The sequence below is a fragment of the Hylobates moloch genome, unplaced genomic scaffold (genome assembly GCF_009828535.3).
Source record: "Hylobates moloch isolate HMO894 unplaced genomic scaffold, HMol_V3 SCAFFOLD_18, whole genome shotgun sequence".
NCBI classification, from domain to species: domain Eukaryota; kingdom Metazoa; phylum Chordata; class Mammalia; order Primates; family Hylobatidae; genus Hylobates; species Hylobates moloch.
The window spans coordinates 78,819,968-78,840,687 of record NW_026652293.1 but is presented as its reverse complement, the minus strand read 5'-3'; the positions used below and the strand labels follow the sequence as shown (position 1 = coordinate 78,840,687).

The window sequence follows — 20,720 nt, the reverse complement described above, 5'->3', positions numbered from 1 at the left end:
TAGCTTTTGATTTAAAATGAGAGATGTGCGGCTCGTCCTTTCACTTATAGGTCATTGCAAAGTTATTAATTGGCCTAATTTCAATATTGTTGTGTCAGAGAATACAGAGGCTCGAGGAGAGGGAAGAGATAAGGGAATAGCCAGGCAGTGGGAATAGCCAGTCGGTGGAGCAGTGAGAACACACGCAACGTTTATTGATTAAGTTTGTGGTCTTATATGGGGATGGTTTGTGGTATCCCAAAACAATTACAGTAGTAACATTAAAGATCTCTGATCACAGGCCACAGTAACAGATATAATAATAATCAAAAGTTTGAAATATTGTCAGAATTCCAAAATGTCACACATAGACACAAAGTGAGCACATGTTGTTAGAAAAATGGCATGGATAGACTTGTTCAATGATGTAAATCTTCAGTGCAGTGTCTGCAAAGCACTATAAAGTGAAGTGTGATAAAATGAGGTATGCCTGTGTTATTCCTATTTAAGGCTGAAATTAACCCCATGTTAATGTAGAAGGTAGATTATTCCAGGGAGTGTCTTAAGACAAAAATATTTGTTCTTTTCCTATTAGTCATGGAATCCGTAGCAGTGAAGAGATACACAGCCTCTCTTTGAAGGCCCTGCTATCTTCTTGTGGGAATAAAGATGGAGGAGGTTCTATCTTTGCGATATGAGATGGTAGTAATCTCTGTTATATTGCCTTTATCACTTGGGTATTGTAAATGAATGCACAGGGCAAGCATGTCATTTTCTACTTGCCTCTTCAAGGAAGATACGCATAGATAATTAGTATTAACTGGAAGAGTACTTATCTTTTTTCCTAGAATTCATTGAAGTGATTTCTTCAGCCCTTTTTCGTAAGTGGCAAAACAGTAAACTCTGTGAAATCTTGCTGTGGTGAAGCCTTTCAGATTTTTTTACCCGTCTTTAGTGTGAATATCTTTCTCAAATTATTGTAGGCTCCCGATTTGTCCTTCTCCTTTTTTTCTTTTTTGAGACAGGGACTTGCTGTCTTACCCAGGCTGGAGTATAGTAGCACAATCATAGCTCATTGCAAGCTTGAACTGCTGGGCTCAAGTCATTGTCCCTCCTCAGCCTGCTGAGTAGCTGGGACTACAGGTGCATGCCACCATGCCTGGCTAATTTTTGTATGTTTTTTAGGCATAGGGTTTCGCCATGTTGCCCAGGATGGCCTTGAACTCCTGGGCTAAAGCAATCTGCGTGCCTCGGCCTCCCAAAGTACTGGGATTATAGGTGTGAGCTACCATGCCCCACCTTTTCCTATTGTTTACTGACTCTTTTGGCCAGTATACAATTTTATAGAGGATTTTACGAATATAAAAATATGGGAACTTTTTGTACAAGAGTTTTGCATTTGGAGATTAAACTGTTGAGTGAAGATACAAGTAAGATTTTTATTTTAAAGTTGATTAATTCAGTCTAATAAGAGTGATGAATAGAAAGAATATATAGAAAATGTTCTTTTTGATGGACTTTCATTTAAATATACAAAGGTACTCTAACTTACTTATTTATATATTGGAACACTTGCAATTGTTATTGGCGTTTTCCCCTTTTCCTTCACAGATGGATGGAGCACCTTCAGAATCAGAGAAGCTTTACTCCTTTTATGATCTGGAGTCAAGTAAGTGATTGTCTATCAGCATCTTAAAAAAATTTCTATAATTTGTTTGCTGAGTTGGCAAACGGATTTATTTTTAACCATGTTTTTCTGTTTCTTTATAATGTTATGCAAACCTAACAAAATTTATTTTTATATACAACTGTCACACTGGTTTATTTCACTTATTCCAGGGTAGCTTTGTCCTGGTAGGGGTTAGCAAAGTGCAATAAAGATGTTCAGGTTAGATGGGGTAGTGTAACCATTAGTCCAGTTGACAAAATCATTTTTCTTGTTTTTTTTTCCTCCCTGTTTCCCTTCTTCTCTCTCTTGGTTTCCTGTTCTGGTTTCTTTTTGATGTCAGAGAAGAGTGATTTAGTGAACAGGGGGATTCCACGGAGCTTTTAGGGTTACTGATCTTTTAGATATTAAGGAAGGTAGAAGGAACAGATGACTCAGTCTCTATGGCAGTGTGGAGCATTGTTCTTCTCCGAAACTACCATGTAGGTAGCCACCTTCTTGGGATGACTTAAAAGGCTTCCCATATCTGAGTGTTAGGCAAAGGTAGGCTTCGTTTTGATTTTGTATTGGCACAGATCCTTTTCATTAAGGTTGTAAGTGATTTCAACTCCAAACTAGCCAGGGCACATACAGTAAATTTGCTGCACAGTCTAATACTTCTGAATGGAGACAAGAAGATGATCTAGTACAGATTTATATAAGATTGTGGGATCCGAAGTTCCCATGATAATAAATTATTATTTAAGAAATCATTGGGTTAATTTTTCTGTTGAATAAGTAATCTAAAGAATATGCATAGACATAAGCAACAGAGTTATGCTATAGTTCAACTTGATGTATCTTTTCAAGTTTTAAAAGACAGCAAAGTATTCAGATTTTCTTGTTATATTACTGCTAGGTAATTAACATCTGTTACCATGGGTTTTACTCTTCACAGTAGCCCTACTCAGTACTAGTCTCATACACATGACCTTAAGTGAAATACTCTCAAACATTATTAATTGACCTGTTGTATATATACTTTTAGCCTTAACACCCCATTTGTGGTATAATTGAAAACGATATTTAAAGGGGGTAGTATTGGCGTTAGAACTTTTTTTCTTCTTTTGTTTTAGAACCGTCTCCTTCTGTTTGGGTTGATGCCACATCATATCTTGTTTTTCGTCTTTGTTTTTTGGAGATGGAGTCTCTCTTTTTGTCCAGGCTGGAGTGCAGTGGCGCAATCTTGGCTCACTGCAACCCCACCTCATGGGTTCAAGTGATTCTCCTGCCTCGGCCTCCCTAGTAGCTGGGATTACAGGCGCGCACCACCACGCCTGCTAATTTTTGTATTTTTAGTAGAGATGGGGTTTCACTGTGTTGGCCAGGCTGCTCTCGAACTACTGACCTCAAGTGATCTGCCCGTCTTGGCCTCCCAAAGTGTTGGGGTTACAGGTGTGAGCCACCGCGCTGGGCTCCTTTATCTTGTTTATTCAACTCAGATAACTTGAAGTTGAAATTGCTTTGCTTGATCCCTGTTCTATTCATGATGTACTAGCCACATGACAAATTTAACCTATTTGAACTTTATCTGAACTTTTTAGTTGTTATTTTCTGTCTTTTTGCCTTAGAGGTGATGCTATTTATTAGTTTAGTCATGACTTAGTTGTAAATTATTTCATGGAAAAGTCTGCTTAAGTTTACTGACTTAATAAGAACTTATAAATTGTTTGTATGTGTGTACAGAATGATGCAGAAAATCTGGTAACACACAACCTCACTGATTTTGGTTTTAATGCTTTTTCATGTATATGCACACTTATGTTTTGAGAGGTGTTTGATCTTACATTGCAGACAAAATTTGGCAGAATTTAATTGATAACGTATGCATCATATTTAGTTGTCAAAAGATAAAACAATATGTATTTGCTCTTTGTCAAAATCCAATGTAAGGTAGGAAATATCTGGTTTAACAGCCAGCATTGAACACTTGAAAATTATCCTTTAGAAGTTTACTTTGAGATTGTGCTATCTATTTTCTCTTTTAAAAAGATACTAACAAACTGACTGAAGATAAGAAAGAGGGCCTCAGGCAACTTGTAATGACATTTCAACATTTCATGAGAGAAGAAATACAGGATGCCTCTCAGCTGCCACCTGCCTTTGACCTTTTTGAAGCCTTTGCAAAAGTAAGTGTTAAGTTTGCTCTTTGCTAATTCCATACATCAACCATTTGCTCCTTAGTTTGTCATTGGTTACAAAAATGTCGAGAATCTTGACAGGAAATTCAAGACCCTTCATACCTTATATTGCTCCCTTATCATAGTGAGTAGAGAATGAGAGAATGTATTGTGTGCATTGAAAAGGGTATGAACTTTTCTGTTTTATTAATATTCTTGTTATTGCCTGAGTGTGTTCATTGTCAACTCTTAAAGTGTACCCTTGGAAGAAAGAGTATGCTTTCTTTTTTCAGAAGAAAATAGCATATCCCATTATTTTTTGTGAATGGACTTGTTTGCTGTTGCATTGCATTCATTGAGTTTTATGTTGGTTGTTTAAGCATAGAGCCTGTCTTTGAAATGAAAAATTTATTGAAATCCATTTCTTTTCTTTTTTGTTTTTAGACAGAGTCTCGCTCTGTCACCCAGGCTTGAGTGTAGTGGCGTGATCTCGGCTCACTGCAATCTCCGCCTCCCAGAATCAAGCGAGTCTCATGCCTCAGCATTCCAAGTAGCTGGGATTACAGGCGTGAGCCACCATGCCCAGCTAATTTTTGTATTTTTTTTTTTTTCTGTAGAGACGGGGTTTCACCATGTTGCCCAGGATGGTCTTGAACTCCTGACCTCAGGTGATCCACCCGCCTCGGCCTCCCAAAGTGCTGGGATTACAGGCGTGAACTGCCACGCCCGGCCTCCTGAAGTAGTTTTTTTTTTTTTTTAAATGATTCCGAGGGTTTATCTTGGCCTAGGGAGGAAGAGTGCGATGACTGATTTTTTTTTTTCTCTTCACAAGCCCATAGGTATGAAATGATTGCTTCTTGATGTTTACCCTAGGATAGGGATGACAGAAACACCCCCTCAGTGCTATGGATCTGCTGTCCTCGCTTTCTCACATTGTGTGTTTGCATTTGTTTTAATGTTGATCACAATTTAGTAACAAGTAAAACTTTACTTTTGACAATTTTGCCACTTATTTTGTAATTTGTAAGCACACATTTGAAGATATATTTATGCCATTAATATTTTAAGGCATGTTTTAAAATTTACTGTTTTCTGAAAAATTAAATGTAATTGGTTTGATTGCTGGAGATTTATTCCAGTTTTTCTCAAATGTATTTTTATTCTGTATGGTACATTTTTATGATTTTCTGATTAATGTCATCTTAGCATTATATTCTGGTTATCTATAATTTAAAATTGATTTCAAAATTTACTGGTTTCTTACAGTGCATCTGAAAACTTTCTCATCTATTTCATATGCTTCTGAAAATTATAACCTATAGTAGTATCGTGTACCGTGCCCAAGGCTCTTTTCATGTTAAACGCTATAAACACGAACACCTACTGAAAGATAAAAATATACCTTATGATGATTATTACCTCATTCCTAGTGTTAAGTTTGTGGCTATTCTGTGGTAATTATTCCTATTGTTGGAAAATGTTCCAGTGATAATTACTGATGTTATTAATATCCATGAAAATAATTTAAAATACTTTCTATTGCTACATGTAAAATGTGAATTACTATCCCAGTTCTTCTTTCTTTCTGAAGATTTTAGTCTCATGTATTTTATAATGAAATTCTCTCCATGTTGTATAGGGGGAAAATTCTGTGGCTATGATTAAGTGGACCAATTTTTAATACAGTGCTTCCCTTCTCCCCACATAATATTTGTTATTGCTAGAAAAGTAGAATATATGCAGTTTTGAGATTTTTGGGCATAACTGGCCTTAGATGTGTCATTTCTGCATTAAAATATAGGTTTGTAATCAGATGAAAGCAACTAATAACCTACAGCTTCTGTACTTTCTGGTGAAAGTTTTGTTAATGTTTTTAATTTGTATTTTTCTGCTTATAAATTTGTCCTTAAATCACTCTCCTCCTTCCCGCCCCCCGACTCCTTCTCCCTCCTTCCCTCCCCATTCCTCCCTCCTTCCCGCCCCCCCCACTCCTTCTCCCTCCTTCCCGCCCCCTGACTCCTTCTCCTTCCTTGTTCATGAAAGATCCTAAATTAACCTAAATAGATCCTGCAGCTTTCAGAGATGAGTCACTGAGCTCAGAATGTTGATGGTGTGTGATGATGCAAATCTCATCAAGCACACAGGAACTGGGTGAAGATCCCTGGGCAGAGATTTTTATCCCAGTCTACTGCTCCTCTCCTCATTTTACTCTGGTATAAAATTAATTAATCAAAGAGAAGAAACGGGCACCATAGAAATATATTGAGGCCAGGTAAAGCCAGCCTTCTTCACAGTGTAAATTCAAAAGTCAGTTCATTAGGCTGTGGAAAGTGGGCCAACATGCAGCTGTCCCTGACTGACAGTTTGTTGGTATAGAGGAAGCTGCTGACTTCTGAATTTACGCTGTCAACAAGGCTGGCTTTACCTGGCCTCAATAAAGAAGATCTTGTTGTATGTTTTTCTTTTGGTTCCCCTCATTTACATTCATTCAGGTTCTGTGCAGATAATAAACATACTAAGCTTATGTTTTAGCACATCTTTTTTTTTTTTTTTTTTTTTTGAGACAGAGTTTTCGCTCTTGTCGCCCAGGCTAGGGTGCAATGGCTCAACATCGGCTCACTGCAACCTCCGCCTCCAGGATTCAAGCGATTCTCCTGCCTCAGCCTCCCAAGGAGCTGGGATTACAGGCGCCTGCCACCACGCCTGGCTAATTTTTGTATTTTTAGTAGAGACAACCTTGCACCACGTTGGCCAGGCTGGTTTCGATCTCCTGACCTTGGATGATCCACCCGCCTTGGCCTCCCAACGTGCTGGGATTACAGGCGTGAGCCACCGCGCCCCAGTTTTAGCCCATCTAATTTTCATTGAAAGGCATATGGAATTCTGAGAGCTTTTCTAAAACTGCTTATGTCTTAATTTTTTTGACTTTTAAATTACGGACATTTTCAAACACACACAAAAATAGAGGGACTAGTAGAATGAATCTTCTTGTTTCTATCAGCTGGTTTCCCTAATTTTCAGACTCATTTTATATCTGTCATTTTTAATACTTAACAGTTCACACAGATGTTCTTTCTCTTCGGAGTTTTAAACCTTCATTAGAATTAGTCTTTTCTTATCAAGTCTTTTGCCCTGCTGAGAGGTGTTTGTTAGGTGAATCTGAATTTGCTTAGCAAGTACAGCAGACATTTATTTATTTGCAGGTCTAGTGTGTTCAAAATACTCTTGATATGGGGTTGTAGAAGTATGTGGCTAATTCTAAATCTCAAAATTCTCTATGAAGGCAGAAAACTGCAGCAGGTCAAAGTCTTACTTGAAGAATATGCATGTCTTTACCAAACTTGCACTTCCCCTGAAAGCAAAGGGCTCTGGGAGGGTGAGAAAGTTCTTAATCCCGAGAGCATATTTCATTGTCTGGTGAGCTGATGGCTTTTTCTAATGGAAACTCATGATTAATGCCTGAGAAGTTGGCAGTTTGTATTTTGAACACTGGAGTTTCTGGCGGAAGAATGGTGCATCTTTCCTGTCGGACCGGGTTCTCAATGCTGAACATGCATCTGCTGCGTAAACCTTAATTTTACTTGGAAAATTTCTTCTGTTACTTGTCATTTTCCCGGTCATATTCCCAGATATTCCTCCTTTTCAGCCCACTTCTTAGCACCAGTGTTAGTCTGACTCTGACTCTTAGCACCATTGTTAATACACACACACCCTAATAGCAATTAGGGTTTGATTGTGGAGTTTTCTGTATAAATATATCCTGTCCACTTATGAATTTGTTGCCTGGCTGTAAAAACTGAGTAACATGAGCCATAGGAAGGAGGAATTTTCCTAGGGGTGGGTGTCAAGGAGGACCTCATATCAGAAGTAGAAACTAACATAAATTTCAAAAGTGAGGATGGTGTTGGGAAACAGTGATATACGGTGGTCTAGAAATGCTCTTGGGGAGTGAGGGGTGTTGATTCCACCAACCTCCTGAGGGAAATGTATCAGCCTCCTCCGGAGAAGGTTTTCAAAGGAAGTTGTTACCTGTGGAATACAGATTTCAGTTATATTTAGTAATTACAGTAGAGTTAGAATAAGAGCTTGATGTTTAAAATGTTTGTTTTGCACTAAATGTAATAGAAAGTGAGGGTAGGGATACTCCCAGAATTTCTCTAGAGGAGGGGATGCTGAGTGATAATCTGGTGGTTGGAGAGGCTAGAGCAAATTACTTGCAGCTTTATTTGCATAGTTTTTTTTTTAAACTTAGATTGTATGTTCCCTGGGGAGTGTGTGGCTGAACGGAGATAAAAGTGTAAAGTGTGAGCAATGAAAGGTGATAATTTCCACAGACAGCAATGAAGGTGTTCAAAGGGTAGGAAGTGCACTGGGGATATACAGATGAACGCAGGAGATGTGATTATTTATATGCTTATAAAAAACAAAGGCCAATTTCATCTCTGCTGGCTCTTTTTCACATTGTTTGGAAAAGGTGTATGTCTCCATCTCTACAAGCCCTTTCTCCTCTCTACTACACACTTTTTTTTTTTTTAAAGTCTCCACTTCCATTTTCAAACAAAATTTCCTTTTGAGTTCTTTTTCCCCCTTTGGGAATAGGGTCTCACCCTGTTGCCCAGGCTGGAGTGCAGTGGCGTGATCTCGGCTCACTGCACCTCTGCCTCCCGGCTTTCAAGTCAGTCTTGTGCCTCAGCCTCCTGAGTAGCTGGGATTACAGGCGTGCGCCACCATGCCTGGCTAATTTTTGTATTTTTAGTAGAGATGGGGTTTTGTCATGTTGGCCAGGCTGGTCTCAAACTCCTGACCTCAAGTGATCTGCCCACCTCGGCCTCTCAAAGTGCTGAGATTCCTGGCGTTAGCCACCCCACCCAGTGTCTGTTAGATTTTGAAATGGATTTATTGGTCAGGCGCAGTGGCTCATTGCTATAATCCTAGCACTTTGGTATGCTGAGGCAGGAGGGTCATTTGAGCCCAGGAGTTTGAGACCAGCCTGGGCAACATAGTGAGATGCCATCTTTACAAAAAAACTTAAAAAAAAATTAGCTGAGCGCAGGGTGGTGCACACCTGCAGTTCCAGCTACTTGGGAGGCTGAGGAATTAGCTGAGCGCAGGGTGGTGCACACCTGCAGTTCCAGCTACTTGGGAGGCTGAGGTGGAAGGATTGCTTGAGCCTAGGAAGTCGAGGCTGCAGTGAGCTGTGATCTCACCACTGCACTCCAGCCTGGACTACAAAGTGAGACCCTGTCTCAAAAAGATTTATCGTGGCATGACAAGTGCTGTGATTCAGTGTACTGATTGGGTCCTAAACATTTGCTACAAATATAGAAAATGTATATACTCCTAAGCATAAATATATCCTTTGAAACTCAGAAAATTACAATTAGCTGCTTGGTGTGCTGAGATGGGAGGATTGCTTGAGCCCAGGAGTTTGAGACTGCAGAGAACCATGAGTGCTGCTTGGGGGACAGAGTGAGACCCCAACTCAAAACAAACAAAAATTTCAGTTAGAGAGAGGCCAAATTTAAATGGGAGGCTGAATAATATGATGGTTAGGTCATTGTCCTCAGTCAAGTAAATAAAATTCTCTGCATCTCAATTTTCTTATCTGTAAATGGAAATACTCATATCGACTTCATAGATCGCAAGGAGGATCAACTGTAAGGGACTTAGTAGTGTCCGACACGTATTATTAATTTCTACTACTGTTGCCCCCACCTCCCAGCTGTATTTTTATTGGATTATAGAACTTTAGTGTTTTAAGTCTCCCTGTGCTGTCATCTAGCCAAGAGCGCAGTCCGCTACTGTTTGTAAACTCAGGTGGTTGCTCACAGTTGTGCCCAGTGCTGGTGTCTCTTGAGATCCTGAGAATTGCCTGTTTTCTTGAGAAGAAATTTTGCAAACAGGCAATGGTGTCTTTTCTTGAGGCTTAGTTTCACTCATAGCCATTGTGGACAGAAATCATTTACTGTTGCCAACATTCTTAGAAACTCCATGATATCAAAGTAGTTTATTGGGATTTCACGTGGGAAATGTACAAGCAGGCTTCCCTTGATGACTGAAATCTTTCTCACACATGCATCTTCAAAGAATGGAATTCAGGGTGCTTTAGTTGTCATGTTCTAATTAATTGAAACGCCATGGAATGTATTGTATTTCTCTATTCTATCCCTTAAAATGTCCATTGATAATTATTGGCAATAGTTATTGATAGTCTCAACTTAATTTCAGTAGAATTTGTTTTGAGATTTTTTTTTTAATGCACATAAAAGATTTCTTTAGGGATTATTGTACAGGGTTCTAGAAAAATATAATTTTTTTCTGGGCTTATAACTTTCTTTTCTAAAAATTTATTTGGCAGCCTGATTAGAAATGTGGTAAAATCTGAACAATAAAATAGAAAATAGACTAGTTGCATAGAATGTTTCAAAAACAGGCATTAGATTGGCAGCGACAAGAATAAAAGTGACCTTCCTGACCACAAAACATATGCCATTGTTAGTGTTTCCGGAGCTCTGCAAAGTACTGTTTAACTTTATAATGTTGTGCAACTGCCACAGAATTTTTTTGATTAGAAATTCCACATGTGTTTGAGAAGACGTTCCCTCCTTCTTTCTTTCAAGTTAATAATTCTCCTGGTAGCATGTTATTTTTGTTCTTTAGGGCACGTATGTGACCTCTGGAGCTTGCTTTTCCAAAATCTAATTTTTAATTATATTAGCTGTAGCTGGTTTTGCAATATGTACTGGTTGCATAGATTGGAAAGTGAGTATTTTAGAGGGTGTTTTTGGTACTATGATATTTAAATTTTACAATTTCATTCTGAGTAAATTCTTTTTTATTGGAGAATTCTTTTTTTTTTTTAAATTGGAGAAGCAGTGGAGAAGGTGTTAAAACAAGAATCTTACCAATTCATAATATGATAAGAAATCATGATTTAATATTTTGTGGTATGTTAGAAATAAAGCAAGAGAAAATCATGATATTATATTCAAGATTGCATGCTTGTGTTTGGCCAGTATGTGCCTTTACATTTAGAGTGATCATAAATAATGGATGTGATTTCTGCTATAACCTCCCTCATAATTTTAGTGAAGTATATAAATCAGCTTGGAGGGAAAATTACTGAATGACTTTTTTGTGTATCTTTTTCATCCTCTGGTGAACAGTGTACCTCAATAAAAAGCGAGAACAAAGTTGATCATGTTATATTCAGCTTTTAATCTTAAATTTCCAGTTCTGTTAACCATCTCATTCTGGATACACTGGTGCTCTGTTATTTCATTGTTGTTGGTAGGCTAATTTGTGGGAAGAGTATTACCTCTGTTGTTTTGAAAGGTCAGGAGTGTGTATATGTTTGTCACTTGAGGGTTTCAAGTTCATGTAGGACCAGATTTTAGAGCCTTTTTTGTTGATGAGCTCTGTTGGGTTTCACTACTGTAGCCTGCTATAAAGTAGTAAAGAAAGCAATCTTTTGAATTAATAAAGTGATGGATTATCTAATTACAAAGTTGATGTGAAATGGCAGTATGATAACTTTGACTGCATTACTAAATGATCCCAGTGACTGATCAGATGTGCCTGGGTTCCATTAAGGAAAAATATGCCATTAAATATTTAACACTAAAAGCGAGCAGGCACACCAGGATGGCTAACCTCCAGTCACCGGGGTGCTTGTGTCTTTACGTGTGGCGGTGACTGCTACATGCCACGTCTCTCTACTCTGCTCACAACAGCTGCTAGAATACTTAGCTGTTGGGATTATACTTCTCTTCTGGTGTTAAGTAAAGCAGGCAAACAGCTAAGATACTTAACTGCATGCAGATCCTGGCATTCTAATTATGAAATGGTGTCATGCATCTGTCATTTACATATTTTGTCTTTATTACAACAGATTGAATCTCGAAGTTGATTCAGGAGACAATTATTCTCAGAAATATTTCTCTACCTTCAAATAAAGTGATGTTTGTACGACACTTGGGCTTTCAAACAAAACAACTCATTGTTTGGATTTTTAATGATGATATTTGTTTATCATGTTCTTCATTTGTAGCCATTTGATTGAATCTTTCTTTTCACTTATGTGTTAATAACCTATGATGAGTTGGTGTATATTTATCATAGTTAAAAACCAGATGCCAGCTAAACTTCTGAAGTTGGGAAGGATAATTAGTAAGTTCTTAATCAGCATTTTTATTTATACCTGTATTGGTCAAGGTTAATTGCTTATGTAAGGCTAATGCTTTGCTTGAAAGTATTGATGGATAAATGTGTTTGTCAAGCCTTGTTGCTTTATCTATTTGAGTGTATAACTTGCCATTAATGCAGACAGAGGTGATATTTTTTAAATGTCTGTATGACATTATGAAATGGCAAAGGTTACTGTCATTGCTTTGGCTTTTCTTTTAGTGGCAACAATCTACTGGAATACTGTGTCTCTCTACTAGAATGCAATTACGTGGAGCCAGGAATTACATCTTATTTATTTTGAATTCATAACAACCTTCATTGTATGCAGTAGGTCTTTAATTTTTGACTGATTGAAGCAATGTGAGAAAACAGTATCCCTTTTCCGTTTTGTGGAGCACACTTTGATAAATGTTTTTATGTTTTATTTATTTCATTTCATTAAAAAATTATTTTGAAAGGCAGGATCTTGCTCTGTCACCCAGGCTAGAGTGCAGTTGTGTAATCATAGCTCACTGAAGCCTTGAACTCCTAGGCTTAAGTGATTCCCCTGCCCAGCTGGGACTACAAGTGCATGCCGCCACGCCTTGCTAATATTTTGTTTTACTTTTGTAGAGACAGGGTCTTGCTATGTTGCCCAGGCTGGTCTTGAAGTCCTGGGCTCAAGTGATCCTCCTACCTTGGCCTCCCAGAGGGCTAGAATGACAGACATGAGCCACTACAACTGGCCCAGATAATGTATTTTTAAAAATTAATACATAATATAAATATATGAGACTTGACAAAAAGAAACACTAATATCATGATAAGATTCAAGAAATCTAGTAAGTTACTTGATAGCTCTGACTCATAGAGACTGCCATTATACTAAGTTCTTCAAGGAAAGATGAATGACTATATTAATTATTCCAGGTTTCAAGAACATTTTTCTGTAAAAGCTCACATTGTAAATATTTAGGCCTTCCAGACAGGAGACAAAAGTGAGTCACAACTGCCTCACGACAATTTGTAGTGTGTAAAGAGAGTGCTACTTATGGTCTCTGTGGTAGCTGCTTCTTTAAAAAAATTATTTTAAATCGGCAAATAAAAATTATACATATTTATCATGTACAACATGATTTTTTGAAATACATATATATTGTGGAGTGGCTAAATGGAGCAAATTAACATATGCGTTACCTCACATGCTTATCGTGGCAAGTCAGCTCTGCCATTGTAGCCTGAAAGGCCCCATGTACAATTCGTGAATGAATGGGTGTGGCTGTATACCAAAGAAACATGGACACTGAACACTGATTTTTCATGTAATTTTCACGTATTCAAAAATACTCTTTCTGTTTCTCCCCAACCATTTAAAAATGTAAGAAAACATCCTTAGCTTGCAGACTGAGCAGGTCGTGGGCCACATTTGGCCTTTGGGCCTTTATTTGCCAACCCCTGAATTAACATTTGTAAGCCCGAAGATTTTTTGCACACAGTGGGAAATAGGATGTGCTGGGAGAAAATTCTCTAGTTAAAAAAAGGATCGGAAATACTTTGTTATTTTCTAAAAAGTCATTGGTTCTGTCGGTTTACATTGCCAGTCACATTTCTGAGCACAGTACGCACACAGTAATTGTTTTTTGAGTTAATTTTTGTTTTACTCTAAAGTTTTTGTCTGATTTTGTAATGTAATTCTTAGTGTTCCTTTTTTTTTTTTTTAATTAATTATTATTATTTTGAGTGTTTTATTTGGTGGCGTGATCTCAGCTCACTGCAACCTCCACCTCCCAGGTTCAAGCGATTCTCCTTCCTCAGCCTCCCAAGTATCTGGGACTACAGGCGCACACCACCACACCCAGCTAATTTTTATATTTTTAGTTGAGATGGGGTTTCACCATGTTGGCCAGGATGGTCTCGATCTCTTGACCTTGTGATCCGCCCGCCTTGGCCTCCCAAAGTGCTGGGATTACAGGCATGAGCCACCATGCCCGGCCTTTAATTTTTAGTTTTTTAAAAGACAGGGTCTTGGCCGGGCGCGGTGGCTCACACCTGTAATTCCTAGCACTTTGGGAGGCCAAGGTGGATGGATCACCTGAGGTCAGGAGTTTGAGACTAGCCTGACTAACATGGTGAAACCCCATCTCTACTAAAAATACAAAAAAAAAAAAAAAAAAAATTAGCTGCGCGTGGTGGTGGGTGCCTGTAATCCCAGCTACTTGGGAGGCGGAGGCAGGAGAATTACTCGAACCTGGGAGGGGGAGGTTGCAGCAAGCTGAGATGGCGCCATTGCACTCCAGCCTGGGCAACAAAAGTGAAACTCTCTCAAAAAAAAAAAAAAAAAAAAAAAAAAATGAAGACAGGGTCTTGCTATGTTGCCCAGGCTGACCTCAAATTCCTGGGCTCAAACAATCTTCCTGCCTCAGTCTCCTGAGTAGCTGAGACTACAGACATGTGCTATCATGCCCAGCTTGTTTTTGGTTGTTAATTAAAGGTGTTATATTTTGTTATTTTGTTTTGAAATGAAACAAAGATAAAATTTTCTATTAGAAATACTGTGGTTATGTAACTCAGGTTCAAAGTTTTTGTTTGATTTTTCTTAGATTGTGGATTATTGCCCTCAAACTTTAAATTATGATTTGGCTGTTTCTATTACAAATAAGAAGGACCTTTCATGGGAGGAAAAAACAAATATGTTTTAGAGACATAATATTAACAGTGATGAAAAACTGTGATAAACTGCTGTATTAAATTTTGTAATAGGCAGAAACAGAGTGATTTTTTTAGGGGCAGAAATCAGACATTGCCATTTGATGTGTAAAATAAGATGACTTGGTATATTTTAAAGGTAAGCAGGCGAGTTTGGGGATGGCTTTGCCAAACCAGATTTTTTTAAAGCATCTTAATCAAAGAGGAAAAGAGCCTTCTATCTTCAAAAGTTGATTTTCATTACAGTTTCTGTGTTTAGTACCTAATGTTACATGTTTAAAAAGACATATTCAAATAAATGTCTATTTACAAAGCATGATGAAGTAAGGACAGAAATACTGTTTTATTATCTGGAAGAGCTTTATAACCAGAGCGCTCCAACAATGTATCAGCGTGTCCTGGTACAGCTGGAAGCTACTTCTTCCTGGAAGAGTTTCACTGAGGATTAGAATTACGTGTCAGGATGGGTTATCTCTATAAGGTAGGCCTAGATGGTATGTAAAGGGCTCTTTGTATTTGTGAGTTTGTGATACTTCTGGTGTATCATGGAAGGGTGTAGTTTATCTTCCCTCGCCTTCTCTATTGAGGTCCTGCTTACTCTTTTTTTTTTTTTTATTCCCATGTATTTTATTTATTTATTTTTTTTAAGGAGAATTTTGACTTTTATTGTTTTTTTATTCCCATGTATTTTATTTTATTTTATTTTTTTAAGGAGAATTTTGACTTTTATTGTATTTTTTTTAGTAATGAATAATATTAACCTTTATTATTATTATTATTATTATTCTTATACTTTAAGTTTTAGGGTACATGTGCACAACATGCAGGTTTGTTACATATGTATACATGTGCCATGTTGGTGTGCTGCACCCATTAACTCATCATTTAACATTAGGTATATCTCCTAATGCTATCCCTCCCTCCTCCCCCACCCCACAACAGTCCCCGGTGTGTGATGTTCCCCTTCCTGTGTCCATGTGTTCTCATTGTTCAATTCTCACCTATGAGTGAGAACATGCGGTGTTTGGTTTTTTGTCCTTGTGATAGTTTGCTGAGAATGATGGTTTCCAGCTTCATCCATGTCCCTACAAAAACATGAACTCATCCTTTTTTATGGCTGTATAGTATTCCATGGTGTATATGTGCCACATTTTCTTAATCCAGTCTATCATTGTTGGACATTTGGGTTGGTTCCAAGTCTTTGCTATTGTGAATAGTGCTGCAATAAACATACGTGCTTATTCTTAAGGTTTCTACTCAGATCTTTGGTGAAATCTACTTGGCTAGGATTGAGCTTTCCCTTTTGTAAAATCAGTAGTCACTGTTATTTTCTATGCCAACCATTTGGCAACTGTGACTATCCTCTACTTTCTAAGTTGTCTGTCCTTTTTTCCTAGGTTCCCACTTAGATTATAAATTTCATGAAAATAGGTCATGTGTCTCCATTTTCTTCCTTAGGCAAAATCATACAACTTTAGGGCTGAAGAGATCACAGAAACTCTCTGACTCCATAGCCTTCCCATTTTTTCTCCTCTCCCTTTCTCCAGAATACATCAGTTGTGGCTTAGAGAAGGGGAAGTAGTCACCCAGTGACAGGAAGAAAGCTAGAACTGAAGTCTTCTGAGTTCCGTCTAATGCCCTTTCTGTTAGTTGGTGCCCAAGTGCTCAAGAACTTAGCTGCTAAATTGAAGTGAAAATGTGATACAGCAAACAGAAGCTACATTACAGACACCCTTTCAGCAATATCTGTTTCTTATATTGAAGCCTATCTGTGTAAAGGCAGAAAATTAAAAATAAGTTACAGAATAGTATTATTCAACATTTGAAACTAGATTAGCTTGTCTAATGATGAGTTTCAATTCAGAGATTCTGTATGTCTGTGTTTAAATGGTTTTGGCTTCCCAAACCAGCTGTCTGCCTTCCCTTCAGATAACTCAGTTATGAACAGAACTGCTGTATTACATATTTGAGTGTGTGGATTTGTCTCGTATTTCCCATTTTTTGGCCCATACGTGCCAGGAAACAAATGAGTATTAGACACTGGTACATGTCTTACATCACCAGATCAAGGGACGGTTGGCAGATTGATCACAGGTCTCCTAGTGCCGCACTCCTTTGTTTTAATTTTTTTTTCTACCAAGTATTTTAATGTGTGCTTTCACATTGTCTTGTATAATAGCCCTCTGAGTTACGGGTATCATGCCTTTGTAGATGAGAAAGTGCGTAAGGTCACACTATTTTTAAGTAAAAGAGACAGAGCTTTAACATGGCTTTCTTCATTCCAGAGGTCTTATTTTCTGCATTCCACCACACTGCATTCCGTGTTATATTAGTTCTCTGTTAGAGCCCTAATTATGGACCATTGTAAGCCTTAGCAAAATCCAGAATGATGGAAATAAGAATATTTGATAATATTCTCTAATACTAAAGTATTGCTCTAGGCAAAGCTGCAAATTATTTAATCAGGATTTTTGCTATTTTTATCCAGGTGGAACATCATGCCTTACATACCTCTATCCTTCATATATTCAAATCTAAATAAATGCTGGTAGTTTGAGTGGGAGGAGGGTGGATTATTCATATCAAACGATTCTGTGCTGATGTTGCCACAACTGTATGTGAAAATAAAGATAATTGACATGGGATTTGCATGGAGTTAAGGTACCTTTTGAAATCTGCATTCTACAATCTTGTAGTACTGCATATTAAAACATTAATTATTCAGGAGCCCTCCGGCTTGAGTCTGTATCATTTTCAAGCCATTATTGGGTGTGTTTTTCCTTATGATTCTATAGATACATGCATTTATAGATTTAAACATTTTCTATGCTATAAACTATATATGCAGTGTATAAGAAAATACTCTTTGGCCTTATTAACACCTCTTTTTCTTTTAGGGATATTTATTTGACCTTAACATTTATACTTGATATTAATGACATAGGCAAATAATTTTAAAATGTTATTTTTGAATAAATACTTGTCAAGTAAAAGAAAAGCATTGGAGCTACATGTGACCAGACTTGGCAGTCATGGGCACTATTTCAAGTTTTGATTGACATTTGGCTTTCGTTTTGATGCTTATAGGAAAAATTTATCAAGACACTGTTTATGCAGAGCTGTTTAATTAGGATCACCTGAATTAGGATCAGAATTAAAAATATCCTTAATAGAATTTCCTTTCCTTCCCCGATGGGTGGCAGCATTTTCTTCAGCCAATACAGCATCTGCAGAGGTGGGTGTGACATGCTGGTTGGTGTCCTAGGGTCTGTTTTTCCTCCTTCACAGTCATTCAGTGGCTGTGGGTCTTTTTTTTTCTGGCTGTGGGTCTTTCAGGTTAGAGCAGAAGTTAGTAAGGTATATTGTTTGGGGGCCTCAAAAGTCTTCTGTAATAAGAAGTGACTATACTGTGTTTTCTTGTTTCCCATTTGGCCAAGATTTTATGGAACAATACCCACTTTGCCCAGGTGCAGTGGCTCACGCATGTAATCCCAGTCCTTTGGGAGGCCGAGATGGGTGGATCGCTTGAGCTCAGGAGTTGGAGACCAGCCTGGACAACATGACAAAACCCCTCTCTACAAAAAATACAAAAATTGTGGTGGCTCATGCCTGTAGTCCCAGCTACTTGGGAGGCTGAGGTGGGAGGATCACCTGAGCCCAGGAGGTGGAGGTTGCAGTGAGCCAAGAACATGCCACTGCATTGCAGCCTGGGTAATAGAGCGAGACTCGGTCTCAAAAAAACGAAAAACAAACAGACCAAAACCAACAATACCCACTTAAATCTCAAGGTATGCAGATTCCAGGTGTGATAGTGTTTCACCTTTGGAAATCTTTTAACCTGCTCATCATTGTCCTTCTGCCTGTCTCACCAATTTGTTTTAAAAGTTATTTGCTGGTTTGTCTCTTGTTACCTGTTGAATGACTATTCTGCTACCATGGCTTTGCTTGCTTGCCTGTGTTTCTGAGCTCATCCCGTATTTTCTATATATTAACAAAAATCTTCATCTACGTGACCTGTTTTAACTTCAGGTTCATCGTGTGCAGTGCCTAAACTCTGCCTTTTCTTCAGCACAGCATACTGCTGCTGCTCCACCTTTTCTGTCTTTTCCCTCGACATTGCAATCTCCTGAGCCAGCCATGGCAGGAACATCAGGAGTACCTCTGATTCTTCCCCGCCCTCCTTCTGTATGCCCTGCTTCTGCTGCTTTTAAGGATCTCTTGACTCTATTGTTTTATTTTTATATTGTTTTGTCACTGTCCCAGTTATTAATAAAATCCTTCCGATCTCACCTAAATGGCCTCTAACTCATGTCCTTGCCTCTCACTCTTTCCCTGAGTCTCAATTCATTTTTATATTCTGCCATTAGAGATAATTGAAAAAAAAACCTAGATTTGATCATTTAATCTCTGGCGAAAAGATGTCTGTTGATTCCCTACTGCCTTTGTATGAAATCAAGGCTTTTAGGTAGGCATTTGAGGACCCTGCAAGCTTCATCTCATGCCACGTTCCTGGAGCTGGCCGACTGCTTGCATAGACTGCAAGCAGCTTGAGGGTCGTAACCATTTTCCTAGCACCTGGCGTAGTGACAAGTAGATTGCAGAGATACAGTGAATGTATGCTCTTCCTCCATGGCTTGCATTACGCTTTCAGTCCTTCCCATTGTCGCGTTGCCTTGATGCCTCCATGCCTGCACGTTGCATCGTCACTTACGTTGTGCTTTCAGTCCTTCCCATTGTCGCGTTGCCTTGATGCCTCCATGCCTTCACGTTGCATTGTCACTTACGTTGTGCTTTCAGTCCTTCCCATTGTCGCGTTGCCTTGATGCCTCCATGCCTGCACATTGCATCATCACTTACGTTGTGCTTTCAGTCCTTCCCATTGTCGCGTTGCCTTGATGCCTCCATGCCTTCACGTTGCATTGTCACTTACGTTGTGCTTTAGCTCCTTCCCATTGTTGCATTGCCAGTGTGTTTCTTCAAGCCACCGAAGCTTGAGGATACCTGCGGCACTGTCGCTATGACATTAGCAAATAAATGTCCATAGGGTATTTCTCTAGATATAGATGTCTGTAGGGTATTTCTCTAGATAGGAAATTATTTTTGAAAGGCTGGGTATTTTTGAACCAATTCGTAAAGCTGCTCATATACATGAAGGAGAGGTCATGAAAGCTAATGACAATTCAGCAAGGCCTAGTTATGGCTGGGGTGTGTATGTGCGTGGGTGCGTGTGTGTGCATGCGTGTCACGCGTGTGCGTGTGAGTGTGCAAGGAGGGTGGAAATCCTTACGTTCCTTTGGTTCCTAAGGCTGAGGGGCTTCTACCTGTAAGTTATTCTGATTTGGCAGAAATGTAGCTTTGAATAATATTCATTAGCAGTAGCTGAGTGGGCTTCTGCTTTGTCAACACTGCTGAGTTTGATAATTAGATGATTACAAGGATGTGATCACATTTCGTAAATCCTTCCCTGGAGATACCTATATGAGTTTGCTAATCATTATGGCAGGCTTCTAGCTTTTCTTTAGAGCAATGATGATGCTACAAAGATTTTTTTTGTGCTGAAAATATTTTCCTCGTATCAGTAAGATTTGGATGATATTTGTCACTTTCTGCCACCTCAGAGTCAGCAAGGAGAATCTTGCAAAGTATTTAGCATTTTGTGGAAACAAGACATTATGTTCTGTATGGTTAAAAATTATCTTTTAGTTTATTGGAGTGGAAGGGCGTTTTTTCCATGACAAGGAAGGTTTAAACTTGCATCTTCTTGGTATTTAAAAGTTCTTTTGAAAGCAACTCATGTTTTCAATTACAACATAATATAGAGCTCTCAGTGAGTGTGATCATTCTATAGAGTGTGATCATTCCATAGGTCACATATTTACTAACCGTCTTCAGTATTAGTTGAGTAGGCTCTTTAAAGCCTTACTGTTAGGCCAGGTGTGGTGGGTCATGCCTGTAATCCAAGCACTTTGGGAGGCCGAGGCGGGCGGATCATGAGGTCAGGAGTTCGAGACCAGCCTGGCCAACATGGTGAAACCCCGTCTCTA

General features: G+C 38.6%; 1 protein-coding gene across 1 annotated transcript in view; it reads left to right on the top strand.

The window, feature by feature from the left end:
* The window catches only part of SMYD3 (SET and MYND domain containing 3), a 739,205-nt gene that overhangs the window by 161,980 nt on the left and 556,505 nt on the right, over positions 1-20,720 (top strand). Inside the window, exons 4-5 of the mRNA XM_032137675.2 lie at positions 1,591-1,648; positions 3,677-3,813. Coding sequence (XP_031993566.1) covers positions 1,591-1,648; positions 3,677-3,813 — 195 coding nt within the window. The remainder of the gene's footprint in view (positions 1-1,590; positions 1,649-3,676; positions 3,814-20,720) is intronic.